This window comes from Rhinopithecus roxellana, chromosome 12, assembly GCF_007565055.1.
Source record: "Rhinopithecus roxellana isolate Shanxi Qingling chromosome 12, ASM756505v1, whole genome shotgun sequence".
NCBI lineage: Eukaryota > Metazoa > Chordata > Mammalia > Primates > Cercopithecidae > Rhinopithecus > Rhinopithecus roxellana.
In genome coordinates, this window is record NC_044560.1 from 25,201,633 (window position 1) to 25,224,255 (window position 22,623).

The 22,623-nt window shown below is 49.6% G+C and overlaps 2 protein-coding genes across 9 annotated transcripts in view; one reads left to right on the forward strand and one right to left on the reverse strand.

Moving 5' to 3' along the window:
- Positions 1 to 17,401, forward strand: part of SZRD1 (SUZ RNA binding domain containing 1) — a 31,996-nt gene extending 14,595 nt beyond the window's left edge. The window contains exons 2-4 of one of the 6 annotated variants that reach the window (XM_030942624.1): positions 10,650 to 10,699; positions 12,491 to 12,745; positions 14,278 to 17,401. In XM_030942624.1, coding sequence (XP_030798484.1) covers positions 10,650 to 10,699; positions 12,491 to 12,745; positions 14,278 to 14,407 — 435 coding nt within the window. In that variant the 3' untranslated portion in view covers positions 14,408 to 17,401. The remainder of the gene's footprint in view (positions 1 to 10,649; positions 10,700 to 12,490; positions 12,746 to 14,277) is intronic. The other 5 variants (XM_010378522.2, XM_030942625.1, XM_010378523.2 and 2 more) reach the window with 5 other exon arrangements.
- A 498-nt stretch (positions 17,402 to 17,899) lies between these two features.
- Positions 17,900 to 22,623, reverse strand: part of SPATA21 (spermatogenesis associated 21) — a 48,715-nt gene continuing 43,991 nt past the window's right edge. For 2 of the 3 annotated variants that reach the window (XM_030942629.1, XM_030942628.1), the window contains 3 exons: positions 19,976 to 20,151; positions 18,602 to 18,776; positions 17,900 to 18,079 (listed from right to left, as the gene is read on the reverse strand). In XM_030942629.1, the coding sequence (XP_030798489.1) occupies positions 18,022 to 18,079; positions 18,602 to 18,776; positions 19,976 to 20,151 (409 nt within the window). In that variant the 3' untranslated portion in view covers positions 17,900 to 18,021. The remainder of the gene's footprint in view (positions 18,080 to 18,601; positions 18,777 to 19,975; positions 20,152 to 22,623) is intronic. The other variant, XM_030942627.1, reaches the window with a different exon arrangement.

Here is a 22,623-nt window from a genome sequence, read left to right on the forward strand (position 1 = left end):
GACCCCGTCTCATTAAAAAAAAAAAAGAAGAAGAAGAAAAAGAAAAAACTGGCCAGGTGTGGTAGCACATGTCTATAATTCCAGCTGCTCAGGAGACCGACACGGAAGGATCACTTGAAGGATCTCTTGAGTCCAGGAGTGTGAGGCTGCAGTGAGCTGTGATTACACCATTGCACTGTAGTTTGAGCAACAGAGCAAGAACTTGTTTCTTAAAAATAATAAAAGTAAAAAATAATGTTGGGCGTGGTGGCTCACACCTGTAATCCCAGCACTTTGGCAGGCTGAGGCGGGTGGATTACTTGAGGTCAGGAGTTCGACAGTCTGGCCAACATGGTGAAAACCCATTTCTACAAAAATACAAAAAAATTAGCCAGGCTTGGTGGCAGGTGCCTGTAATCCCAGCTACTTGAGAGGCTGAGACAGGAGAATCGCTTGAACCCAGGAGGCGGAGGTTGCGGTGAGCTGAGGTCGTGCCACTGAACTCCAGTTTGGGCGACAGAGCAAGACTCCATCTCAAAACAACAACAACAAAAAAGAAGCTGGTTGAAGTGCATTCTAGGCAGATGGAACAGCAAATGCTAAGGCCCAGCGGCCGCAGCATGATTGTTTTGTTTGAGGAACAATGGGACCAACGTGGTGGCCGTGCTTGATGGGGGAGAGAGGTAGGAGATGAGGTCAGAGGTAGTGGATAGCCAGACTTAGTGGAGACTAGTAGACCAAGATGGATATCACCTTGAAGTAGCACCAGGAGAGGGTGCTGAGCAGGGGCTAGCATGGGTGGATTTTTTTTTTTTTCTTTTTTGAGACAGGGTCTTGTCTGTCACCCAGGCTGGAGTGCAGTGGCCTGATCTCAGCTCACTGCAGCCTCCGCCTCCTGGGTTCAAGCGATCCTCCTGCCTCAGCCTCCTGAGTAGCTGGGATTACAGGCACGCGCCACCACGCCCGGCTAATTTTTGCACTTTTAGTAGAAACACGGTTTCACCGTGTTGGCCAGGCTGATCTTGAACTCCTGACCTCAGGTGGTCTCCCAGTCTTGGCATTCCCAGAGTGCTGGCCTCTGTGCCCAGCCGGAACACATCTTCTTCTAAGGTTAGACTCTAAAGCAGTGTTGTCTAACAGAAGGTACGAGGTGAGCCACATGAGTCATTTTTTTTTTTTTTTTTTTTTTTTTTTTGAGACAGTCTTTCTCTATCCCCCATGCTCGAGTACAATGGTGCAATCTTGGCTCACTGCAACCTCTGCCTCCTGGGTTCTAGTGATTCTCCTGCCTCAGCCTCCTGAGTAGCTGGAATTACAGGCGCCCGCCAACATGTCTGGCTAATTTTTGTATTTTTAGTAGAGACGAGGTTTCACCACTTTTCTCAGGTTGGTCTCGAACTCCTAACCTCAGGTGATTCACCCACCTCAGCCTCCCAAAGACACATAGGTAATTTTATATTTTCTTTTTTTCCTCTCCTTCCTTCCTTCCTTCTTTGCTCCTCTTCTCTTCTCTTCTCTTTTCTTTTCTTTTTTCTTTCAAGAAAGGGTTCCTCTCTGTCAGGTACCTGGAGTGCAGTGGCACAGTCATAGCCCACTGCTGCCTCAAACTCTTGGGCTTAAGCAGTCCTCCCACTTTAGCAGCCTCCCAAGTAGCTGGGACTACAGGTATGTGCCACCGTGCTCAGCTAATTTTTTATTTTTTGTGGAGCTAAGGTCTTACTTTCCTGTCTAGGCTGGTCTTGAACTCCTGGTTTCAAGCAGTTGTCCTCTTTCAGCCTCCCAAAGTGTTGGGATTATAGGCGTGAGCCACCGCCCCAGCCTTAATTTTATATTTTCCAGAAGCAACATTTTTAAAGTACAAAGAAACAGATGAAAATAACTTTTTAAAAAAATTTTTTTTCCTTTTTTTTTTTTTTTTTGAGACAGAGTCTTGCTCTGTCATCCAGGCTGGAGTGCAGTGGCACGATTTCGGCTCACTGTGACCTCCACCTCCTGGGTTCAAGCGATTCTCCTGCCTCAGTCTCCCAAGTAGCTGGGATTACAGGTACCCGCCACCACGCCCAGCTAATTTTTGTATTTTTAGCTGGGCGTGGTGTCTCACGCCTGTAATCCCAGCACTTTGGGAGGCCGAGGCGGGAGGATCATGAGGTCAGGTGTTCAAGACCAGTCTGGCCAAAATGATGAAACCCCATCTCTACTAAATATACAAAAATTAGCCAGGCGTGGTGGTGGGCACCTGTAATCCCAGCTACTTGGGAGGCTGAGGCAGGAGAATCGCTTAAACCTGGGAGGCAGACGTTGCAGTGAGCCAATACTGTGTCAGTGCAATCTAGCCTGGGTGACAGAGTGAGACTGTCTCAAAAAAAAAATTTTTTTTTTTGTATTTTTAGTAGAGACGGGGTTTCGCCATGTTGGCCAGGCTGGTCTGGAACTCCTGACCTTGTGATCCACCTGCTTGGGCTTCCCAAAGTGCTGGGATTACAGACTGGCTAATTAACCACTGGGCCGATCACACCACTGCACTCCAGTCTGCGTGACAGATAAGGCCTAGTCTCAAAAAAAAAGGAAAAAAATGACTAGTGATGCGGGAGACATTTTTATCTGATAGTTTTAGATCAGATTTTGCTGTTGTAGATTGTTTCTACCTGTGAATTCTTTGGCTGTATTCCTAAGTGAAATTGGGGCCTACACCCAAGGAGTCAGTCATTTTTAATATAACTCAGTATATCCAAAGTAGTATCATTGTAACATTATTATTTTAAAATATGTGAATTGTTTAAAAATATGGGAAACATTCCTGTGGAGTCAAACCTGGGGTGATAGGACTTGGGGTGTGTACCTCTCTGGGGTTAGCCAGGGAAAGTGGAATAATTACAGGAGCATTGGAGGTGGCCAGTCCTAGTCCTACCAGGCCAGGATACTGTCATTGCTATGCTACTGACAGGGAAACAAGGCAGAGATGAAACATAATTAAACAAATGAACATGGATGTTGTTTGAAGTCCATGGTTTGTACATTTGAACTTGAAATGACTAGTGGCTGGGCACAGTGGCTCACACATAATCCCAGTACTTTGGGAGAGTGAGGTGGGAGGATCACTTGAGTCCAGAGTTTAAGACGAGCCTGGAGAACATAGCAAGACCCTGTCTCCACCAAAAAAAGGAAAAAAAAAGGCCCACATGGTGGTGTGCACCTATAGTCCTAGCTGCTCTGGAGGCTGATGCAGGAGGATTGCTTGAGCCCAGGAGGTTGAGGCGCAGTGAGCCATGATCACACCACTGCACTCCAGTCTGCGTGACAGATAAGGCCTGGTCTCAAAAAAAAAAAAAAAGGAAAAAAATGACTAGTGATGCGGGAGACATTTTTATCTGATAGTTTTAGATCAGATTTTGCTGTTGTAGATTGTTTCTACCTGTGAATTCTTGGGCTGTATTCCCACGTGAAATTGGGGCCTACACCCAAGGAGTCAGAATCCCATCCATATTTGTGGTATGGGAAACAAGACCCCTTGCTGGGGAGACTGGCCTGCCAGGAGACCCGGTAGCCAGGGGACCTGGGCACCAGTGTCCCTCCCAAGGCCTGAAGACATGGGGCCAGCATGGGCCCTGGCCTGCTGCATGGGAGTTCAGGACCAGTCCCACCTGCTATCCCTTCTTTCTTCTCTTTGCTTTTTCTAAAATGGTGGCTTTGTGTTACTCAGGGTCTGTGGGGCCGTGATTCTGGGAGAAATCCTGTTGTGCTCTCCAGGTTCCCGTCTCTTCTTCAGATCTCCCTGGGTCCATTTGTAGACTTGTGCACCCCGATTCAGGATGAGATCAGAGGACCCTGTGGGGCAGCGATTCATAGGGAGCTCAAGGCCAGTTGTTATTCCTTGAATTTAAGAGGAAGGTTGGAAATGTCATCTTCTGAAATGGAAACTAACAGAGAAAGGCAAATCATTTGGAAAAAGTTACTTAAATGGTAACCTTGTTGCCAATAAAATAGTATTTTCTAATTCAAAGTCCAAAGCAAAGGTCCCTCTTAGATTCCTGTTCAATTACAAGGTTGCTCTATGGACTTAAGTAGAGAATGTTGGCCAGGCGCTGTGGCACACGCCACTTGGGCAGGTCGAGGTGGGTGGATCACCTGAGGTCAGGATTTCGGGTTTATTTCTAGGGAGTCGTGTTGGTGACACTGGAGACCAGAGGATTCCACTTCTCAGAGAGAGGGGTGCTGTGATGGAGCAGGACACTACACTCTTGGCTTGAATACTGAGGCACAGAGTGGGGAGGCCTGCTGGCCTTGGGGAGTGGGTAGCAGCAGATCAGACAGGGTGAGACACCCCCTCTGACCCTTGCAGTGTAACAGGTGTGGGTTTGTTCACTTTGTCGCCTATGAGCTTGGTTAGTTTGAATCAGTCCCCCAGAGCGTCATCACCCCGGGCTTTTTTTTTTTTTTTCTTTTTTTTTTTTTTTTTTGAGACGGAGTCTTGCTCTGCAGCCCAGGCTGGAGTGTAGTGGCCGGCTCTCAGCTCACTGCAAGCTCCGCCTCCCGGGTTCACGCCATTCTCCTGTCTCAGCCTCCCGAGTAGCTGGGACTACAGGCGCCCGCCTCGTCGCCCGGCTAGTTTTTTTTTGTATTTTTTTTAGTAGAGACGGGGTTTCACCGTATTAGCCAGGATGGTCTCGATCTCCTGACCTCATGATCCGCCCGTCTCGGCCTCCCAAAGTGCTGGGATTACAGGCTTGAGCCACCGCGCCCGGCCCACCCCGGGCTTTTTTGTAAGCATTCATTTCTGAGAAAGTACAACTGTAATGGTGCTTATACTTGCTTTGCTTTACACTAAAACCCAGAATAGCCTATTTGTTTTTCTCCTCTGCCTTTCCTCCTCTCCTCTCCCCTTCTCACCTTTCTTTTTTCCTTTGTCATTGACCTCTTAACTACAGGAGTAAACCTGCCATTGTAATCTGCCTCACTTTGCAGACACATCTCTATCTTTTGTCTCCTTTGTTCCTTTTGTAGGTTGTGACAGAAACAAATTGGGTTGTTTGAGGTGACCCCTTCCCTGCTCTCCTCCTGGGGAATGATCTCATCCCCATTGTACTCCTAGGTCCCATACCCCAACTTTTCAGCCAGAGGCTCACACAAGCACATTCATAGCAAGGTTAAGGGCATCAGTAGCCAGAGAAGCTGAGCTTCCTCCTCTGGTGAGTTAAATCTGCAAATGTTGACATCTGATCCCATTCACCTTGTGGTTGTGGCTTCTCCTTTACCTCCCATAAAGGACCAGCCCTGTCAAGAACCACCTTCCTCCCCACTGTGCTTCTTCCTGATTTCCTGCCTCCACTCTTTCCTTCTGGCTTTGCTTTCTCTGAGACCGAGAAGCCTGTGTCTCATTTCCGTAGATGTGTAGCCCCATAGGACAAGTGATACCAAGGTTTGGCAACAGTAGATCTTTTGCTTAGGATTTGGACCCAGAACACAGAAACCTTCTGTGGGCTGCTTGGTGCTACTTGGCTGAAGAGCCTTTCCAGGAGGAGGAGTCATAGGAGATCAGACTTTCCTGGCCACCGCCCTGTGGTATGCTTGTGCCCTAGCACTTGCCTTGTGCTCACTCACAGCGGTCACAGAGCTTATGGTTTTCTTTCACTAGCGATGGAGGTCAGGCCTCTAACACAGGAGCCTAGATCTTGGGCAGGACTCTGCATCCTTGTCAACAGAGAGGGTTCCCTTAGGTAATACGATTCCTTATTTCAGGCCTGCATCTAGATGCTTCCCCAAACAAGTTCTGAGGCCTGTTTAATTCAGTTGGGCTATTGCATCTCTGGGGGAGATGCGCATTTTCCTTGTAATGCACCCTGTAGGAAAGTTTTGACTTGGTCCAGCTTTTCAAAGCATGAGTCTGAGAGCAGATTGATTGCAAGGCCTTGTCTGAGAAGAGAATGGACTGACTCATGATACCTGGACAGACTCCAGAGGGAGATGTGATGCCCTCTCCAGCGACTGGCAGAGCACTCCTTTTCCCGCTTGGGCGGCTCTGAGCATGCTGGCGTCCAGCTGGTTATCTAAAGGTGACCAGGATCCACTTTCCACCAAAGCTGCTTGGGTTTCCATCCCATTCTGTAATCTTATGGAAGAATCCCTCTCCAGCTCTGATAAAGCCCTTCTACCTTTCACAGTGGAGCTGGATGCGAGTTGTAGTTCTTGGCATGCCAGGGAGCAGTGTGGAATTGGGGGAGATGATCAATATCTAACGGTTTATACCGGCATTTCCAGTGGATTTGAGCAATTGTCGGGGGAGGGTGGTATGTCAGCATGGGGGCCTCAAAAGGTGAAATCTAGGGCTGTATCTGTGGTTTACTACCTTGTTACGTTGGGTAAGTTCCCGAACCCTCATCTGACAGAAGGAAAAAAGCTATTTTGTCTACCAAACAGGGCTGGTGTGAGCAGAAAGTGAATGTCTGGGGAAGAATGTTGACAGCTATAATACATTATATTGATATAAGACATCATTTTAAAAGCCGTTAGTATTATATTACATGCCAAGTATGTTAGTCGTGTTCTAGTTTCGGGACAGAGGCACATTTACTCAGACATGGCCTACGATGTCCTCTTGAAGGGCTTTTTTTCCACCCAGGCTCCTTGTGCTGGAACTGGGCAGATGGTCCATCTTCCTTAAACCCTAGAGGAAGAAGGAAGCAGTTTGCTCTCCTCAGAGGAAACCTGCATGGGACTTCTCAAATTCAGCTCTAATGTATGAGGCCCATTTCTCTGCCTTATTTGGCTCTCGCACCGATATGAAAGTGAAAGTTCACATAGTGAAGTTGGAAAATTCAGTGCATTGCCATAAAAATATTGATTTGGTTTCTTCTGAGCTAGGTCTGGCCCTGTCTGCCAAGGCTTGTTGGCCGTCATTAGGCAGGGCAAATGCTCTTTGGTGCCCTGCAGCCCGTTCACTTCCCCACGTAGGCTCCCTGCGAGTGGAGTTTGGCTGCTTGCCTGGTCTATGAAGGCATTTGCTCTCAACCCTCAAAGGCATCTAAATTCTGCAGCTGTCAAGGCTCTGTTTATGTTGGAGAAACTCGAATAGGCAGTTTTGTATTTACAGTGGAGCAAAATGATACAGTATGAAACTTTAAAGCAAGAAGTTATTTGTGAGAAGCCCTTAAAAGGTAATAGGCAATAGACTAATATGAGATGTAGTACTTACTCAGGTAATAACACTGGTATTAATAAAATTAATATAATCCCATCAATACAGTCACTTTCAGGACAGAGTACATAGTGAACATAGATTCCATATGAGTGTCTGTGTTTGTCAGTTCACAGAAAACATCCAGGTTATTCTCTTATTATTGGTGTACCTTTTCCATTCAGTCATTCCGCATTCTTTGGCACCAACTGTGTTCCAAGCTGGAGTGAGAGGTTTCCATTTTAGTGCCTTTCTGGCCCCTCCAGAGACTTGATGGTGCCTCAGAATACAATAAGTTATAAATATATATATATATTATTTTTTCAGACAGAGTCTTGCTCTGTTGCCCAGGCAGGAGTGCAGTGGCATAATCTCGGCTCACTGCAGCCTCCATCTCCCAGGTTCAAGAGATTGCCCTGCCTCAACCTCCTGAGTAGCTGGGATACCACACCCGGCTAATTTTTGTACTTTTAGTAGAGATGGGGTTTTACCTTGTTGACCACGCTGGTCTCGAACTCCTGACCTCAAGTGATTCACCTACCTCGGCCTCCCAAAGTCAAAGTACTAGGATTATAGGTGTGAGCTACCATGCCCAGCCAAATATGTTTTAAACACAAGTTAGTACCAATCAGAATAGGTGCCAGTATTAGACTGGATTTAAATCTAGCTTATGGTTGATCTAGTTCATATTTACAAGAGATACAAATAAGGTGAGAAGAAATACGTTCTAGGAAATACGGACCAAAAGAAAGCTGGTCGACTTTATTAGTATTAAACAATACATTATAAGGCAAAAAAGATCACATCATAATGATAAACTGTTTAACTTACTGGAAAGAGTAAGTCTTTTTTTTTTTTTTTTTGAGATGGACTCTTGCCCGGTCGCCCAGGCCGGAGTGCAGTGGCATGATCTCAACTCACTGCAGCCTCCCTAGTAGCTGGGATTACATGTGCGTGCCACCATGCCTGGATAATTGTTGAAATTTTTTTTTTTTTTTTTTTTTGAGACGGAGTCTCGCTCTGTCACCCAGGCTGGAGTGCAGTGGCACGATCTCCGCTCACTGCAAACTCCGCCGCCTCCCAGGTTCACGCCATTCTCCTGCCTTAGCCTCACGAGAAGCTGGGACTACAGGTGCCCACCACCACGCCAGGCTAATTTTTTTTTGTATTTTTAGTAGAGACGGGGTTTCACTGTGTTTGCCAGGATGGTCTCGATCTCCTGACCTCGTGATCCGCCCGCCTCGGCCTCCCAAAGAGCTGGGATTACAGGCATGAGCACCGCACCTGGCCAATTGTTGAATTTTTTAATATAAACAGGTTTTCATCCTGTTGGCCAAACTGGTCTCAAACTCCTGACCCCAAGTGATCCGCCTGCCTCAGCCTCACAAAGTGTTGGGATTACAGGCATAAGCCACTGTCACTGTGCCTGGCCAATAATTCTTAATTCTTTAACTGGTCAGTAGATCAAATGAATCAGTAAGAATTTACAAGATTAGAACAATATAGCTAACCAGCTTGAAGTGTACCCATCAACTGGAGGATAGTTATTTTCAGGACATACAGAGCACTCATGAAAATGGCCTACACCCTGAGCCATGGAGCAGATCTCACCACATTTCTTTTCTTTTCTTTTTCTTTTTTTTTTTTTTTTTGAGATGGAGTCTCTCTCTGTTGCCCAGGCTGGAGTGCAGTGGCACAAACTTGGCTCACTGCAAGCTCTGCCTCCCGGGTTCACCCCATTCTCCTGCCTCAGCCTTCTGAGTAGCTGGGACTACAGGCGTCCACCACCACGCCTGGCTAATTTTTTCTATTTTTTGGTAGAGAAGAGGTTTCACCATGTTAGCCAGGATGGTCTCGATCTCCTGACCTCGTGATCTGCCTACCTCGGCCTCCCAAAGTGCTGGGATTACAGGCATGAGCCACCGCGCCTGGCCGGATCTCACCAAATTTTAAAGGCTCCTCACTACGGCTATGGTTCTTCACATTTTACAAGTGATGGACTCCTTTGAAAACCCCGTTCTAATAAATTAAGGTTGCCCAAACTCAGCTGTTGACTTTTGGGGTTAAATAGTTCTTTGTGTGGGGCTGTCCTGTATACTGTAGGACATTTAGCATCTCCCCTGATAGTGACAACCAAAAATGGCTTGATACTGTCCAGTGTCCCCTGAGGGACAGAATCTTATCTGGTTGAGAACCACCTTTAGAGATCTTCTCTCCAGAAAAACACAGAATTTTGCATACAATTTCTTCCATCTCCATTAGAGCTAGTTGATCTTGTCCTCACTGAGGATGGCTGAGGGAGTGGGACTTTTTCTAAGAAAGGCCGTAGGGCAGCCAAGCAGCCTGGGGGTTTGGTCTTTGTTCTGTGCAAGGCCTCTCCCCACACCCCTGTCCAGGAGATAGATGTTCACGCGCATGTGTGGAGGTGCCATAGGCATGCTGGTGCTGATGGGCTGAGGGCTCAGACTGCCATAAGCCTGACGTCCCGCTCAGGGCTTGAAGAGACGAGGCCAGGGCGTGTTGGAAGGCAGTCCTGCCTGCTCCTCCTTCTCAGCCTCTTTCTTCTTTCCGCTTTTCTCTAAAATGGTGGCGTTGTTTTAATCAAGACCTGTCAGACTCTGGTTCTGAGAGAAATCCTTGCTGCACTCTCAGGTGTCCTGTCTCTTCCTCAGGTTTCCCATGTTCACTTGTAGACCAGGGACCTCCAGGGCCACAAACAAGGCATAGGTTTTACTCTAAGCCTTTCGGTAGGTGTCAGTCACAGAGAGTTCAAGTCCATAACAGTAAAAAATAGATTATTAAAATAGTAGATAGATGTGACCATAAAGGAATGTAAAAGGGAGAGTTTATTCTGAGGACCAGGTGATGCACCATGCTGGTGGGATCAGAGGAGACTTTACAAAGGAGAGGTAGACATCCAGGCTGGGTTGTGCAGGATCAGTGGCAGTTTGCAAGGGGAGAGGGCATGGCCGGCAGGTGGAACAGCATGCTGGGTTCTGGGGGCTAGTGATAGCAAAAACAGAGACAGAAGGTAAAAGAAGGTATGGGTGAGGCTTGCTCAGAAGCTTTGACTAGGTCTGCAAGCAGTTGAAGTGACATGATCAGATTTATGGTTTTTTGTTTGTTTGTTTTTGTTTTTGGCCAACTCTTTATTTCATAAAATAGAGTAAGTGTTCCTAAATTTAGTTTCAGAAGGTGATTTGAATGGCTCTGTGAAAGACAGATTACAGGTCAGAAAACTAGTTGGAGGCTATGCAAAGAACCCAGCTGAACAATGAGGTTTAGAACTATCATGCGGCCATGGGGCTAGAAGGGAGATGGACCTGCAGAGGGTATCAGGTCCCCAAACCCCAGAATCTAGTGCACATTTATTATGTTGAAGGACACAGTCATGTCCCTGCCTAAAGAAAGGACACTGCCCTTAGCTCCAAAAATAAAGACTAAGTTTTTATTTGAGAGAGATTTTTTTCCTCTTTTTATATACATTTTTTTCCTCTAGGAAATAGACAGACGGTTGGAAAAAAAACTGAAGATCACACAGAAAGAGAGGTAAGGCTGCTGTCTGGTCTGAGGGCTCGAGCTCTCTGTGGTTTGAGAGCTGGGCAGTCAGTGGTGTTCTCCAACTGGCCATTAGGTTTAGCAGGTCCTAGCAGGTCAGGCTCTGGGGCAGCAAACCCTTCCCTCCAAGTTGGAGACCAGGATGTGGTGGCTTGAGGCTTTAGGGGTGAGGTTGGGGTGTTGCACCTGCCTCCGACCTTTGTGGGCTCCCTATTTGAGGTCATCTGATGGGATGTGAGGAAGTGACAAGTTGGAAGACTTGAGTTTTAGGCCTGGCTGTGCCCCAGTTGCTCTGAGGTCTGGGGCAAGTCATTTCCCTGCTCTGGACATCAGTTTCTCTCTCTGTGGCATGAGTAGTGTGGGCGCAGATGATTTCTCTGGGTCCCCAGTGACTTGGTGGTTTAGGGTATTATGAGGGTATCCTGGAAGAAAACATTCTAGGAAATTATTGAAAAACCCTTTAAAAATAGCTTTGTTCTCCACCTAGACGACAGAGGAGGGTGTTTCCAGAGTAGGTGAAAGTTGACTTTGGCTTTCTGTTTTGGGCTTAGGGAACCTGTTGGTTTTCCATAAGTACAAGGGACAGGAGGGAGGATAGGACCTCTCTGGATTTGCTTACTGGCCAGCACAGTCATTCCCCAGGAAACTCTGGGGTGCTCTGCTTGCTTGCCAGTTTTCCTGGCTCCCTGCCTCTTTGATCAGATTGCTGGCTCCTTGTCTGTCTGCTTATCTCAGCAACCACACTAACCCTGGGTTACAGTCCCCGTTCCATACCATTTGTGTCCTACCTGGGACTTGTTTCCATTCACCCTGACTCAATTCCTCCAATCCCGACTCCTGACAGTGAAGGCTCTGAAAGCAGGCCTGTTTGGTTCTGAAGAGAAGCTGGTTGACTGCTCTGGGGAGGATCCTGGTGGCTGTTGTTGGGTGGTCATTCCTGCCTGGGTTCCTGTCTCCTCCTGTGGCTTTTGTTTCTTTCCCTTCCTGTGTTGTTGTCCCTCTTTGTTTTTTGTCATTCCACCTCTCCTTGTGGACACATCGCCTTGATGTATGTGTCCACCAGCCTTGGACAATGCTTTTCTTTTGAGCATTGCCAAGCACTGTTTCTAGGAGCATCCTTCACTCCAGCCCCGCCGCTGCCCAAAAGACCAGAAAGCCCTGGCAAGGGAGGTTTCTCTGTTCAGAAGCTCTTTTGAAGAGGATTCAGTTGTCTGGTGTAGCTTGTCTCTGGGAGGCACAGGCCACTTTCACTAGAAGGTGGCTTGGTAAATCTTGATGCCAAGCAGGGATGGCACGGTGGGCTCCTTTGTAGTGTTTGTCTGGTTTGAGCATGTGATGGAAGATTTGGCTGAGAGTGAACACTGCTGACCCCCAAGTTCAAAGGCTCCCACCCCACCAGTCAGTCCTACTCTGATCTGTGTAGGGAAGCTGGGATCTTAACTGACGTCATTTCATTCTGGACATAAACTGTTTTGCTGCAGGGCCAAATGGTGGTTGATGTGGCTGTGGTGAACACGGGGATAGAAGGAGGTGGCGTTCCAGCCCCCGTGGCCAAGGGTTAGGGCTGAGGAGCAGTTCCTGTGGCCTGCCAGAGCTGGTCACAGGCTTGCTTTTTTGGGACATGCTTCTTGAGGAGTGGAAATTTTGCTATCTGGTCAGAGGCCAGAGAATCATGGGTAGAATTAGTAAGGAGGGAGAGGAAAGTGATGAGAGGTGGGTGTGGGACATGGACAGGGCCTCCTTAGGAGCATGATTTGTGAAGCTGTGTTTGCTCTTTGTCAGCAGGAAATCCAAATCTCCTCCCAAAGTGCCCATTGTGATTCAGGACGATAGCCTACCCGCGGGGCCCCCTCCACAGATCCGCATCCTCAAGAGGCCCACCAGCAACGGTGTGGTCAGCAGCCCCAACTCCACCAGCAGGCCCACCCTTCCGGTCAAGTCCCTAGCACAGCGAGAGGCCGAGTACGCCGAGGCCCGGAAGCGGATCCTGGGCAGTGCCAGCCCCGAGGAGGAGCAGGAGAAACCCATCCTCGACAGGTGAGTGTGGCTGGCAGGACTGGCCAATGATGGCTCTCCCAGTCCACCCAGGAGGAGGAGAGCATCCTGGCTGCGTGTAGAGTAGTGAGAAGCAAGCAGAGTCAGGGTAGGAGCCATGCAGCTCCAGCCGCCGACCCCAGCCTGTTGGGGCCAGTTCACTGTGCTGCATTGGCTGGGGACGACTCTAAAAGCCTATCAGGAGGTGGCAGTTTGCTGGCATGCTGCCTCTGCGGTTGGTAGTCACCAGGGGGCAGTGTTGTGTTTAGAGTAAAGGCATGGATGAGCTTGTGTCAAAATCTGCCTCTTACCTCTTCTTAATTTAGAACGACTTGACCTCTCTGGGCCTTAGTTTTCTCATCTGAAAAAATGGGATAATCAGGTGTTGTGCAGTTCATTGAGTAAATGAGCATAGGATGTCGAGAACCTGGGCTGGCAGAGTGGAAAGTGCCCAGATAAGCGCGTTGGTTATATTTTCTGGGTCTCCAGTATGCCTGCTCTGATGTTTTTGTGAATTTTCTAAATTCCTTTTTACTCTTGGCATTTTTTTCTCTGCAGTATTAGAGGTTGCATTATATAGGTTTGTCACTTCCTAATCAAGCAGTATGCATTAAGACGGCCTCCTTCTGACTTTGAAGGGCCACTATGGCTTGGCATCCTGGGACTTAAAGAACTAATCTGCGTACCTTCTTTCTAGCTCTTCATAATTTTGAAGAGATACCTGTTCTCTTTGTTGCTTCTCCTCCAAGTCTTCACCTTTCCAGTGTGGAAAATGCGTGCTTCCTTTAGTTTCCTAGACTAATACGAGTCAACCATTAACTGCAGAGTTTGGAGAGGAGTGGGAGGGAAGAATTGGGGGGCGGGGGATGTGTCCCTCTGCTGAGCTCTTGATTCCAGCTCTTTACCTTGGCCTAACATCTGGAGATTCCAAATGGTTCTGCAGGGCACGTACTGTCCGTGGTCACTGCCTCTGGGCAGAGTGGTCCCTCGAGCACTCCCCCTGCCTACAAGTGAATGCTGGCAGCTGAGCACGAGGAAAGAATGCCGTAGCTGCTGGAGGTGAACATGCACCACCGACCCTACCAGCTCACAGGGGCCTCTCAACTTGGAGGTGTCCTGAGTCAGCTTCCCAAAGAAGCAGACTTGTGGAGCCAGAGTGACTTGGGCCCCAGCTACAAGGACAGTTGATTTTAAGATGAGTGACATCTAGGCCAGGTGCAGTAATCCCAGCACTTTAGGAGGCCAAGGCTGGAGGATCACTTGAGGTCAGGAGTTCAAGACCAGGCTGGCCAATGTGGTGAAACCTCATCTCTACTAAAATTACAAAAATTAGCTGGGTGTGGTGGTGTACGCCTGTAGTCCCAGCTACTCGGTAGGCTGAGGTAGGAAGGATCACTTGAACTCGGGAGGTGGAGGTTGCAGTGAGTGGAGATAGCGCCATTACACTCCAACCTAGGCGACAGAATGCGACTCCATCTCAAAAATAAATAAAAAATAAAGAAATGATGGGGGACATCTATTATATTCTTCTTTAGGCCTTCCTCTGCTCTTCTTCCTTTCAGGCCAACCAGGATCTCCCAACCTGAAGACAGCAGGCAGCCCAATAATGTGATCAGACAGCCTTTGGGTCCTGATGGGTCACAAGGCTTCAAACAGCGCAGATAAATGCAGGCAAGAAAAGATGCCGCCGTTGCTGCCGTCACCGCCTCCTGGGTCGTCCGCCACGGGTTGCACTGCCGTGGCAGACAGCTGGACTTGAGCAGAGGGAACGACCTGACTTACTTGCACTGTGATCCCCCTTGCTCCGCCCACTGTGACCTTGAACCCCATGCACTGTGACCTCCCCCCTTCTCCTCCTTCCCACTGTGATTGGCTCATCGACAAGGGCTGTCCCAAGTCAATGGAAAGGGAAAGGGTGGGGGTTAGGGGAAGGTTGGGAGGACCCACCAAGGACTCAGAGAGTCAGACAGTGCCACTTGGCCACTTGGGGTAAAGCCAGTGCCAGCAATAACAGTTTATCATGCTCATTAATTTGGGATTTCAAAACACAAATGAAAACTCCCACCCACCCACCCCCAAGTGCATGTCTCCATCACTTAAAAAGTAAGTTCCATTTGAAAATATCCTTTCTTTTTTTTTTTCTTCCTATTTTTGTTTGTTTATACAAATACCTGATTTGCAAGAAAAAGTGCATGGGAGGGGTTTTAGTGGTTTAACGAATTTTTAATTAAGAAAGGGTAGTTTGGTAGTCTACTTAAAAATGTTTCTGGGAAATTCACTAGAAACATTAACCAATAGGATTTTGGTGAGCTTAGCTTCTGTATTCCTACTGCCGCCCGGAAAAGGGGCAGGGCTCTGCAGCCGCCAGGACAGATGAGCACCCCATGCCTATACCTCCCTCCCCGAGCTGAGTCCCAGGGCATCTGGGCCTTGCCTGGAGACTGGGCTAGTAGCTCTGTAGGCTCGGAGAGCCTGGGGAGGGTGCCAACCCCACCTCTAGTATTTTGGGAGATAGGGAAAGTGAACAGACTTCCCCTTCCCATACCCCTCAGGGTGGTTCCCTACCAGCCAGGCTTACTACTAGAAGAGAGCAGAGTGCCAGGGAGTGAGACTGCATCCCTGGGCTTAGAAGTGAAGGAGAGGAGACTTGTTTAGTATTTTGCCATCGGCACAAGGAAAACCAGGAGAGAGTCTGCCTCCAGGACTCTGAGCCTTCTGCTTTGTATGTTCAGAAGGTGGATAGGTCTTCCCACTCCAGCATGGCTTGAACTCTTAGGGGTCTGCAGTGCTCCATCTCCATTGATGGCCCCAGCTCAGTAACTATACCTGGTACATTTCCTTTGTGCAATCAGTACCTTGAAGGCAGAACATTCTGAATAAAGTTGGAAAAAGAACAGCTTTGCTTTGCAAAGATTGATGACAGACTGGTTCCTCAGAGGCCTAGGCTCCCATCACCCCTTTTTCCAGAGCGAGGGCCTGGAATGAAGGCAGTTTATCCTCTGTCCCTGGAGCCTGGGGTTTGCTTTGCCTCCTTGAGGTGGAAGAGACTAAGAGGGCAGCTGCCCAGAGCGGCTCTGTGTGTACCTGGTTCCTCTCAGGCTTCCTGATCCCTTCCATTGCACTGCGCCTTATCCCTCAGCCAGCCAGACGGCCTCCTTGCTCCTGACCAGCAGATACGTTTTGGAGTGGTTGGTGTGGTTTTGCGATGAGGGCAGCACGTGGTGGCCAAGGTGGCAAGCTGAGTCTCACAGGCTCACTCCACCGTTGGTTCCCTGTGGGAATGGTGGGCCAGGCCCAGCAAGCCATGCCCCACCACGTCCTCCCCTCTGGAGGAAGTGCCAGCTGCCAGCCAAGTCAGCAGCTAGTCCATAGCACAGCCTTGTAACTGTAAAGCCGGGCGTTGCTCACGAGCAGAGCTGGAAGCAGAGCTTCAGTCAGTGAGAGGGAGGATTACCTTCAGGAGAAGGCAAGGAGGAAAATTGGCTGCTATCTTTATAGTTCCACTGCCGTAACCAAGTGTCCACATTCTAAATGTATAGTGTCCAACCCTCATGTAATAGTAGTTTCCCACCCAAAGTGAGACTTTCCTTCTAATTGGAGAAGGGTATAGAGGTGGTCCAGGTGGGAAAGCCAGAAGTGCTAGTTGCCCAGCCATTGGGACCACCTGTCTTGCCCCACTACCCTCTAGTAGGGGCCAAAGTAAAGGCTGGTTGGTGGGTGTCTGTGGATTAAGGATGTGGCAGGGACTGGTCCTCCCACCTCCCTCTGGCCAAAGATGGGCTTTGCCCGCTGTGTGCCTGTCACCACCCACCAGCAGTCATGCCCTGGGCTTCCCAAATGGAGAGGTAGCAGGCAATGTTTTTAAAAAGAAAGAAAACAGGAAACTGTATTGTGTTGGGGGGAGGCGGGAGGGGAGATGAGGAAACGGTTTGGATTTTGTGTGTGGGAGGGTATTTTTTGGGGGTAGTTGTCTGTAACTTTCCTAAGTGCTTTTTTTCCTTTTCTTTTTTAAAGTAAGTTGCAGGCTTTGGCTTGGAAAACCCCAGGGGGATGGGGGGCAGAAACCTGAGGCTGCTGCCCCTTTATCTGCCTTCACAGTACTGTCCCCTTCCCCCAGCTCCTCCCTGACCCCATGGGCCAGGCCTCAGACCTTCCAGCTAACCGCTTCCCGTGAGCCACTACTCTGATGTCAGCCTATAACCAAAGGAGCTGGGGGGTCCAGGCCTGGTGACCAGCCTTTCTCAGCCCACTCAATCAGGGTGCTCCCCACCTGCAGGCAGGAGGCAACACCCTATCTGCTACCATCAGCCCCTTCCAGAGCCCATCTGCCCCGCCCAGCCCTGCCCTGCCCTGCCCAGCCCAGCCATACCCTGCTCTGCCCCATCTGGGGGTGCCCTGCTCAGGGATGGGCTGGCAGGGCTGCACCCAGCCTCCCTGGTAAGCAGAGACTCAAGAAACCTCTGGGGTCCTGTTTTCTGGTTGTGTGATCCCAGGGGTGCACATGGGCCCCTTGGGTGTCTGAACAGAAGGGCATGGGAGGGAGGGCCGCTCCCCTGCAGTCTTACTCTGCTGGTGTAGCGGGCAGCTGCCCACTCCCACCCCGTTGGCAGATTAAGCATTTTATAAATTGTATTTTAAATACATGTTTTAAACTTGTCAGATCTTTGTCCTCATTTCAGTCCCCGCCCTCTACCTCTTGCTGTGGCCGCTTATTTAACCCTGGGGGGTTTCCCTCTGCCCAGTCCCAGGGAAAGACTGTCTTTGGTAAAATACTAGGCTGGGTGGTATGTGGGTTGAGGGGAAAGGAGCCACCCCTTAGGGCTCCCAGAGAAGGAGAGCTCTGGGTCCTGGGGCTCTGTCAGGGGAGCATGGCAGAGGCTACCTCCTGCTCTTACACAGGGCCTGTCTTAGAGCCAGTAGAGAGAGAAAACGACTGCTTTTGTGGGGCTCCCAGTCCAGAGGGGGAAGCAGTCTTCTGAGGAGAGGCCTAGCCCTGTGCTTTGAAAAGGCACAGAAGGTCAAGACTTTGCATGCAGGGCACCTATAGCAGAAACCCCAACCCTGGGCAGGGCTTTGAGGTGGAACCCTACACTCTGAGAGCCCAGGGGTGGCTGGGGTGACAGCTTGAGGGCCTTCCTTAGCAAGAGGCACAGAGGCTGAAGTTATTGGTGTTTATTAGCTTACCGGGCCACAAAAGCAAATTCCAGCAGCAGCTCCTGTCTGGTGGCCCATCTGTCTGCAGGCCTTGAGCAACTCTCCAGAGTCAGGCCTCCAGAGGGTCAGTGGGTTTGAGAAGGCACAGAGCTGGGCCACTTTCTGCTGTCAGAGTTGTGTTCCCTGGGGAGAGGAATGGGGCAGAAGGGTGGGAAACATTTGGCCCTTTCCCTATCTGCCAGTACATGAACCATCCGTGCATGCCCAAGTGAGGAGAGAGAGGAGGCCTCCCCTCAGAAATGGTGGAGCCAGCAGTCGGGCTTAGGGGCCTGATTCCAAGTCCAGGGCACCCTTCCCCAGCAGCCTGGAGGGGGACTGCTGCAGGAGACGCTCCCCTCTGCCCAGGTGCACACTCTGCTAGTCCTAATGTTGAACCATAGGGAACTCGTAGCCCTCAGTTAGGTGCCACTGAGTCTCGGACATGGGGAAAGCAGAAGCACTCTGGCTTCAGTGGAACAATCTACCGGGTACACAGGCCCTCAACAAAGGTTTTTTTTCTTTGCCTTTCACCCTTTCTCCTCCCTGGAATAAGCAGCCTCTCAGGTATGGTCTCTTAGAAAGATAGATTCCCAGGCATTAGGCCAGGGGCCTCTTAAGGAAGGATCTGGAAGGGCCTAGGCTGGGGCCCTTTCTCTGGGCACCCACCTGTTTCCTCGAGCTCGTGACTGGAAGAAGGGGCTACGGATGTCAGGATCCAGGCCAGGGGGTGTGCACTGGTCTTGAAGATAGTGGTTGGTCGGCTTCCTGCGGACCATCTTGTCCATCCGCGGGCAGAGCGGGATGCAGGGCACCTGGGCATAGGGGCTCTGCAGGTTGGGAGCTGGTGAAGAAGGAGGCAGAAGGGGGAATGCTTCAGAGCACGCCCAGCCTCGGGAAGCAGGCAGATTCAGGTGAAATCCTGGCTTTGCTACATAATGGGCTGGGCGCTTTGGGGGCAAGTTACTTAACCTCTCTGAGCTTCTGAGCTGGAGGTGATAGTGATACACACCTCACAAGAGTTGATGATGAGGATTAAAGGAGAAGTATCTGCAAAGCACTCAGCTCTGTGCTGCACACAGAATAAGAGCTGGTAACAGCCTAACAAGGAGCAGAGGTCTTTGTGATGGGTGCTGGCAAAGTCTAGTAGGTATACTCTAGAAAGACTGCAAAGCTCCTATCCTGTTACTTGGCACACAGTAGGAGTCTAATAAATGGTACCTGGGGAAGGGAGGCAGGCTTGCCCAGTGGAAAGAGCATAGGTTTTGGGGTCACACCTGGATATAAACACCCCTTTCCAAAACACACTAGCTAGGGGCATTGGGCAAGTTGCTTAACTTCATCAGTTTCATTTTTCTTTTTTTTTTTTTTTGAGATGGAGTTTTGCTCTTGTTGCCCAGGCTGGAGTACAATGGCATGATCCCAGCTCACTGCAACCTCCGTCTCCTGGGTTCAAGCAATTCTCCAGCCTCAGCCTCCAGAGCAGCTGGGATTACAGGCGCTCGCCACCACGCCCGGCTAGGTTTTTAGAGATGGGGTTTCACCATGTTAACTAGGCTGGTCTCGAACTTCTGACCTCAGGTGCCCACCTCGGCCTCCCAGAGTGCTGGGATTACAGGTGTGAACCACCATGCCCGGGTCAGTTTCGTTTTTCTAATCTGTAAAATGGGGTGAATACATGATTATGAGTATTAAATTCCAGAGCATCTGCAAAGGGCCTAGCACAGTGGGCACTCAATAAACAGTGAACTGGGATTGCCAGTCTCTACAGCTGTTCTTTCTCGGTCCTGGCTCATGGGACTAACCTGTGCTCAGGCTAAGGCAGGAGGGGAGGAGTCCAATGCAGGAGGCCATTGTCATAGGCCTGGATGGAAAATAGTGATTATCAGCCTGTTTTCTGATGTACACAGTTAAGCCCAAAGTGGGAAACTGGCCTCTCAGCTCCCTGGGCCTGGCTGCCTGAGGGCCCAAGTAGAGGAAGCCAGATGGGCAAGAGAGCAGAGCCCCAACCCTAGCCCATCCCACCCTGCCCAGGGGCCTCACCATAGTTCTGCTGCTTCAGCCGGCTGAGGATACTGAGGACCTTTCGTTCTGAGACTTCTGAGCTCTCTTCTTGCTGGGGGTTATAGGGAAGCTTCTTCTGCAACCGCAGCCGGCCTATGGCCGCTTCCATCTCCTGGGCCTTGCAGGTGCCTGCCTTCAGCTTTTTCTGATAGTAGCTGGGGAGGCAGTACCCACCCATCTCAGCCTGGGTGTGTTTAATTCACCCTTCTTCTCCTCAGCCCCTATCTCTCTGGCCTGCTCTGGAGCAGGAACACAAGCCCAAGAGTCAGGAAACCTGGATTCTAGTCCCAGCTCAGCCCTTACCTTTCTGTGACCATGAGTAAGTCACTGCCCTGCTCTGGGCCTTAGTTGCCCTGTGTAAAATGGAGGAAAGAGGTTCTCTCTACCCTGTCAATGCAAGTGACTTGACTTCTCTGAGCTTCAAGTTTCCATTGGGTAAAACAGATAAAACAGTTCACATGCCTTAGGATTAAATAACAAGGATGAGTTAACATGGCCCATCAAGCACGCAGCATGGTGTCTGGCTCACGGAAAATGCTTTGTACATGTTACCTATTATTTTGGGGAGGGGTGTGGCGGGGAGACAAGAGTCTCACTCTGTTGCCCAGGCAGGGGTGCAGTGGCGTGAACATGGCCTCACTACAGCCTTGAACTCCTGGGCTCAACTAACCCTCCTGCCCTAGCCTCTTGAGTAGTTGGGACCATAGGCACCAACCACCACGCCCAGCTAATTTTTTTATTTTGTGTAGAGACGTGGTCTCGCTGTGTTGCCCAGGCTGGTCACAGACTCCTTGCCTCAAACTATCATTCCACCTTGGCCTCCCAAAGTGTTGGGATTACAGGCATGAGCCACTGCATTACCTATGATTACCTATGATTTTATCACTGATACATTTACTTAGATGTGCAAGTACTTCTCTGTGCAATTAACTCCTGCTCATCTTCCATATTTCAGGTTAGGGACTCTGCTCCAGAAAGTCTTCTCTGTCCTATCCCCACCCCTACCCTACAGAGTAACTAGGCTCCTGCTGGAGGCCCCCTGCAACCTGTAGTTACCCAATTATAGCCTGCAACCTGCTTGATTTTCTTTACTCACTGCTTGCCTTTTCCCCCACTAGACTGCGACATCATTCATTTAGTAAGTATTCATTGAGTGTTCACTGTTCTGGCCACTCTTCTAAGTGATTGGAAAAGAGTGAAGGAGACATCCACACAGTGTCCCTGTATCATAGCCTCAGCCCCACCTCTTACCCCAGCCATCTACTAACACCTTGGGCCAAGGGTGCTGCAGTGGCCCCTTTCACACAGGCTTCAACTAACTGCACAGGGACGACCCTATGGGTCCCACCTCAGACCTGAGCCTCTTGCTTCCTGCCCCAGGGATTCTATGACACGGGATTCTCAGAAGTGCAGGGGAGTTAAGCACCTGTGGAGCACCCTTACTAAAGGTGTTAGTAGATGAGCTGTACAGGCTTTTCCCTTTCTTCTGGCAGTTCTGAGCTGCCTTTTTTTTTTTTTTTTTTGAGATGGAGTTTCGCTTTTGTTGCCCAGGCTGGAGTGCAGTGGTGCAATCTCGGCTCACAGCAACCTCCGCCTCCTGGGTTCAAGTGATTCTCCTGCCTCAACCTCCCAAGTAGCTGGAATTACAGGCATCCGCCACTACACCCAGCTAATTTTTTGTATTTTTAGTAGAGACCGGGGTTTCATCAGGTTGACCAGGCTGGTCTTTTCTTTTGAGATGGAGTCTTGCCCTGTCATCCAGGCTGGAGTGCAATGGCGCAATCTCAGCTCACTGCAACCTCCGCCTCCTGGGTCAAGCGATTCTCCTGCCCCAGCCTCCCAAGTAGCTGGGATTACATGCCCAGCTAATTTTTTGTATCTTTAGTTTAGACAGGGTTTCATCATGTTGGCCAGGCTGATCTCAAACTCCTGACCTTGTGATCCACCCTCCTTGGCCTCCCAAAGTGCTGGGATTACAGACGTGAGTCACCACACCCAGCCCTGAGCTGCCATTCTTAGTCTCCTCAGAAGATTCTAGGAGGTGCTTGACTCAGTAACACATCCTTGAATTGGCTTCTCCTCCTTTGCGGCACCCCTTCCCTTATTCCTGCCTCCTGGGATCGTTTCCCACATCAGAGTCAGTGAAGGGGTGGCCAGCCCCTCCACACCTGTGGGTGTTTCTCGTCTGGTGGAACGACTTGAGAAAAGAAAGAGACACAGAGACAAAGTATAGAGAAAGAAAAGTGGGCCCAGGGGACCAGTGCTCATACAGAGACCCATGCCTGCGCTATTCTCTGAGTTCCCTCAGTATTTGTTGATCATTATCTCTACCATCCGGGAGAGGAGGATGTGGCAGGACAATAGGGTAATAGTGGGGAGAGAGTCAGCAGGAAAACGTGAACAAAGGTCTGTGTCATAAATAAGTTTAAGAAAAGGTGCTGTGCTTTGATGTGCAGGTACACAAACACAGCAGTGGTGGGTTAAAGAGCAGTATTGCCACTAGCACATCTCACCTCCAGCCCTAAGGCGGTTTTCTCCTATCTCAGTAAATAGAACATACAATCGGTTTTACACCAAGACATTCCATTCCCAGGGACAAGCAGGAGACAGATAACTTCATCTTATCT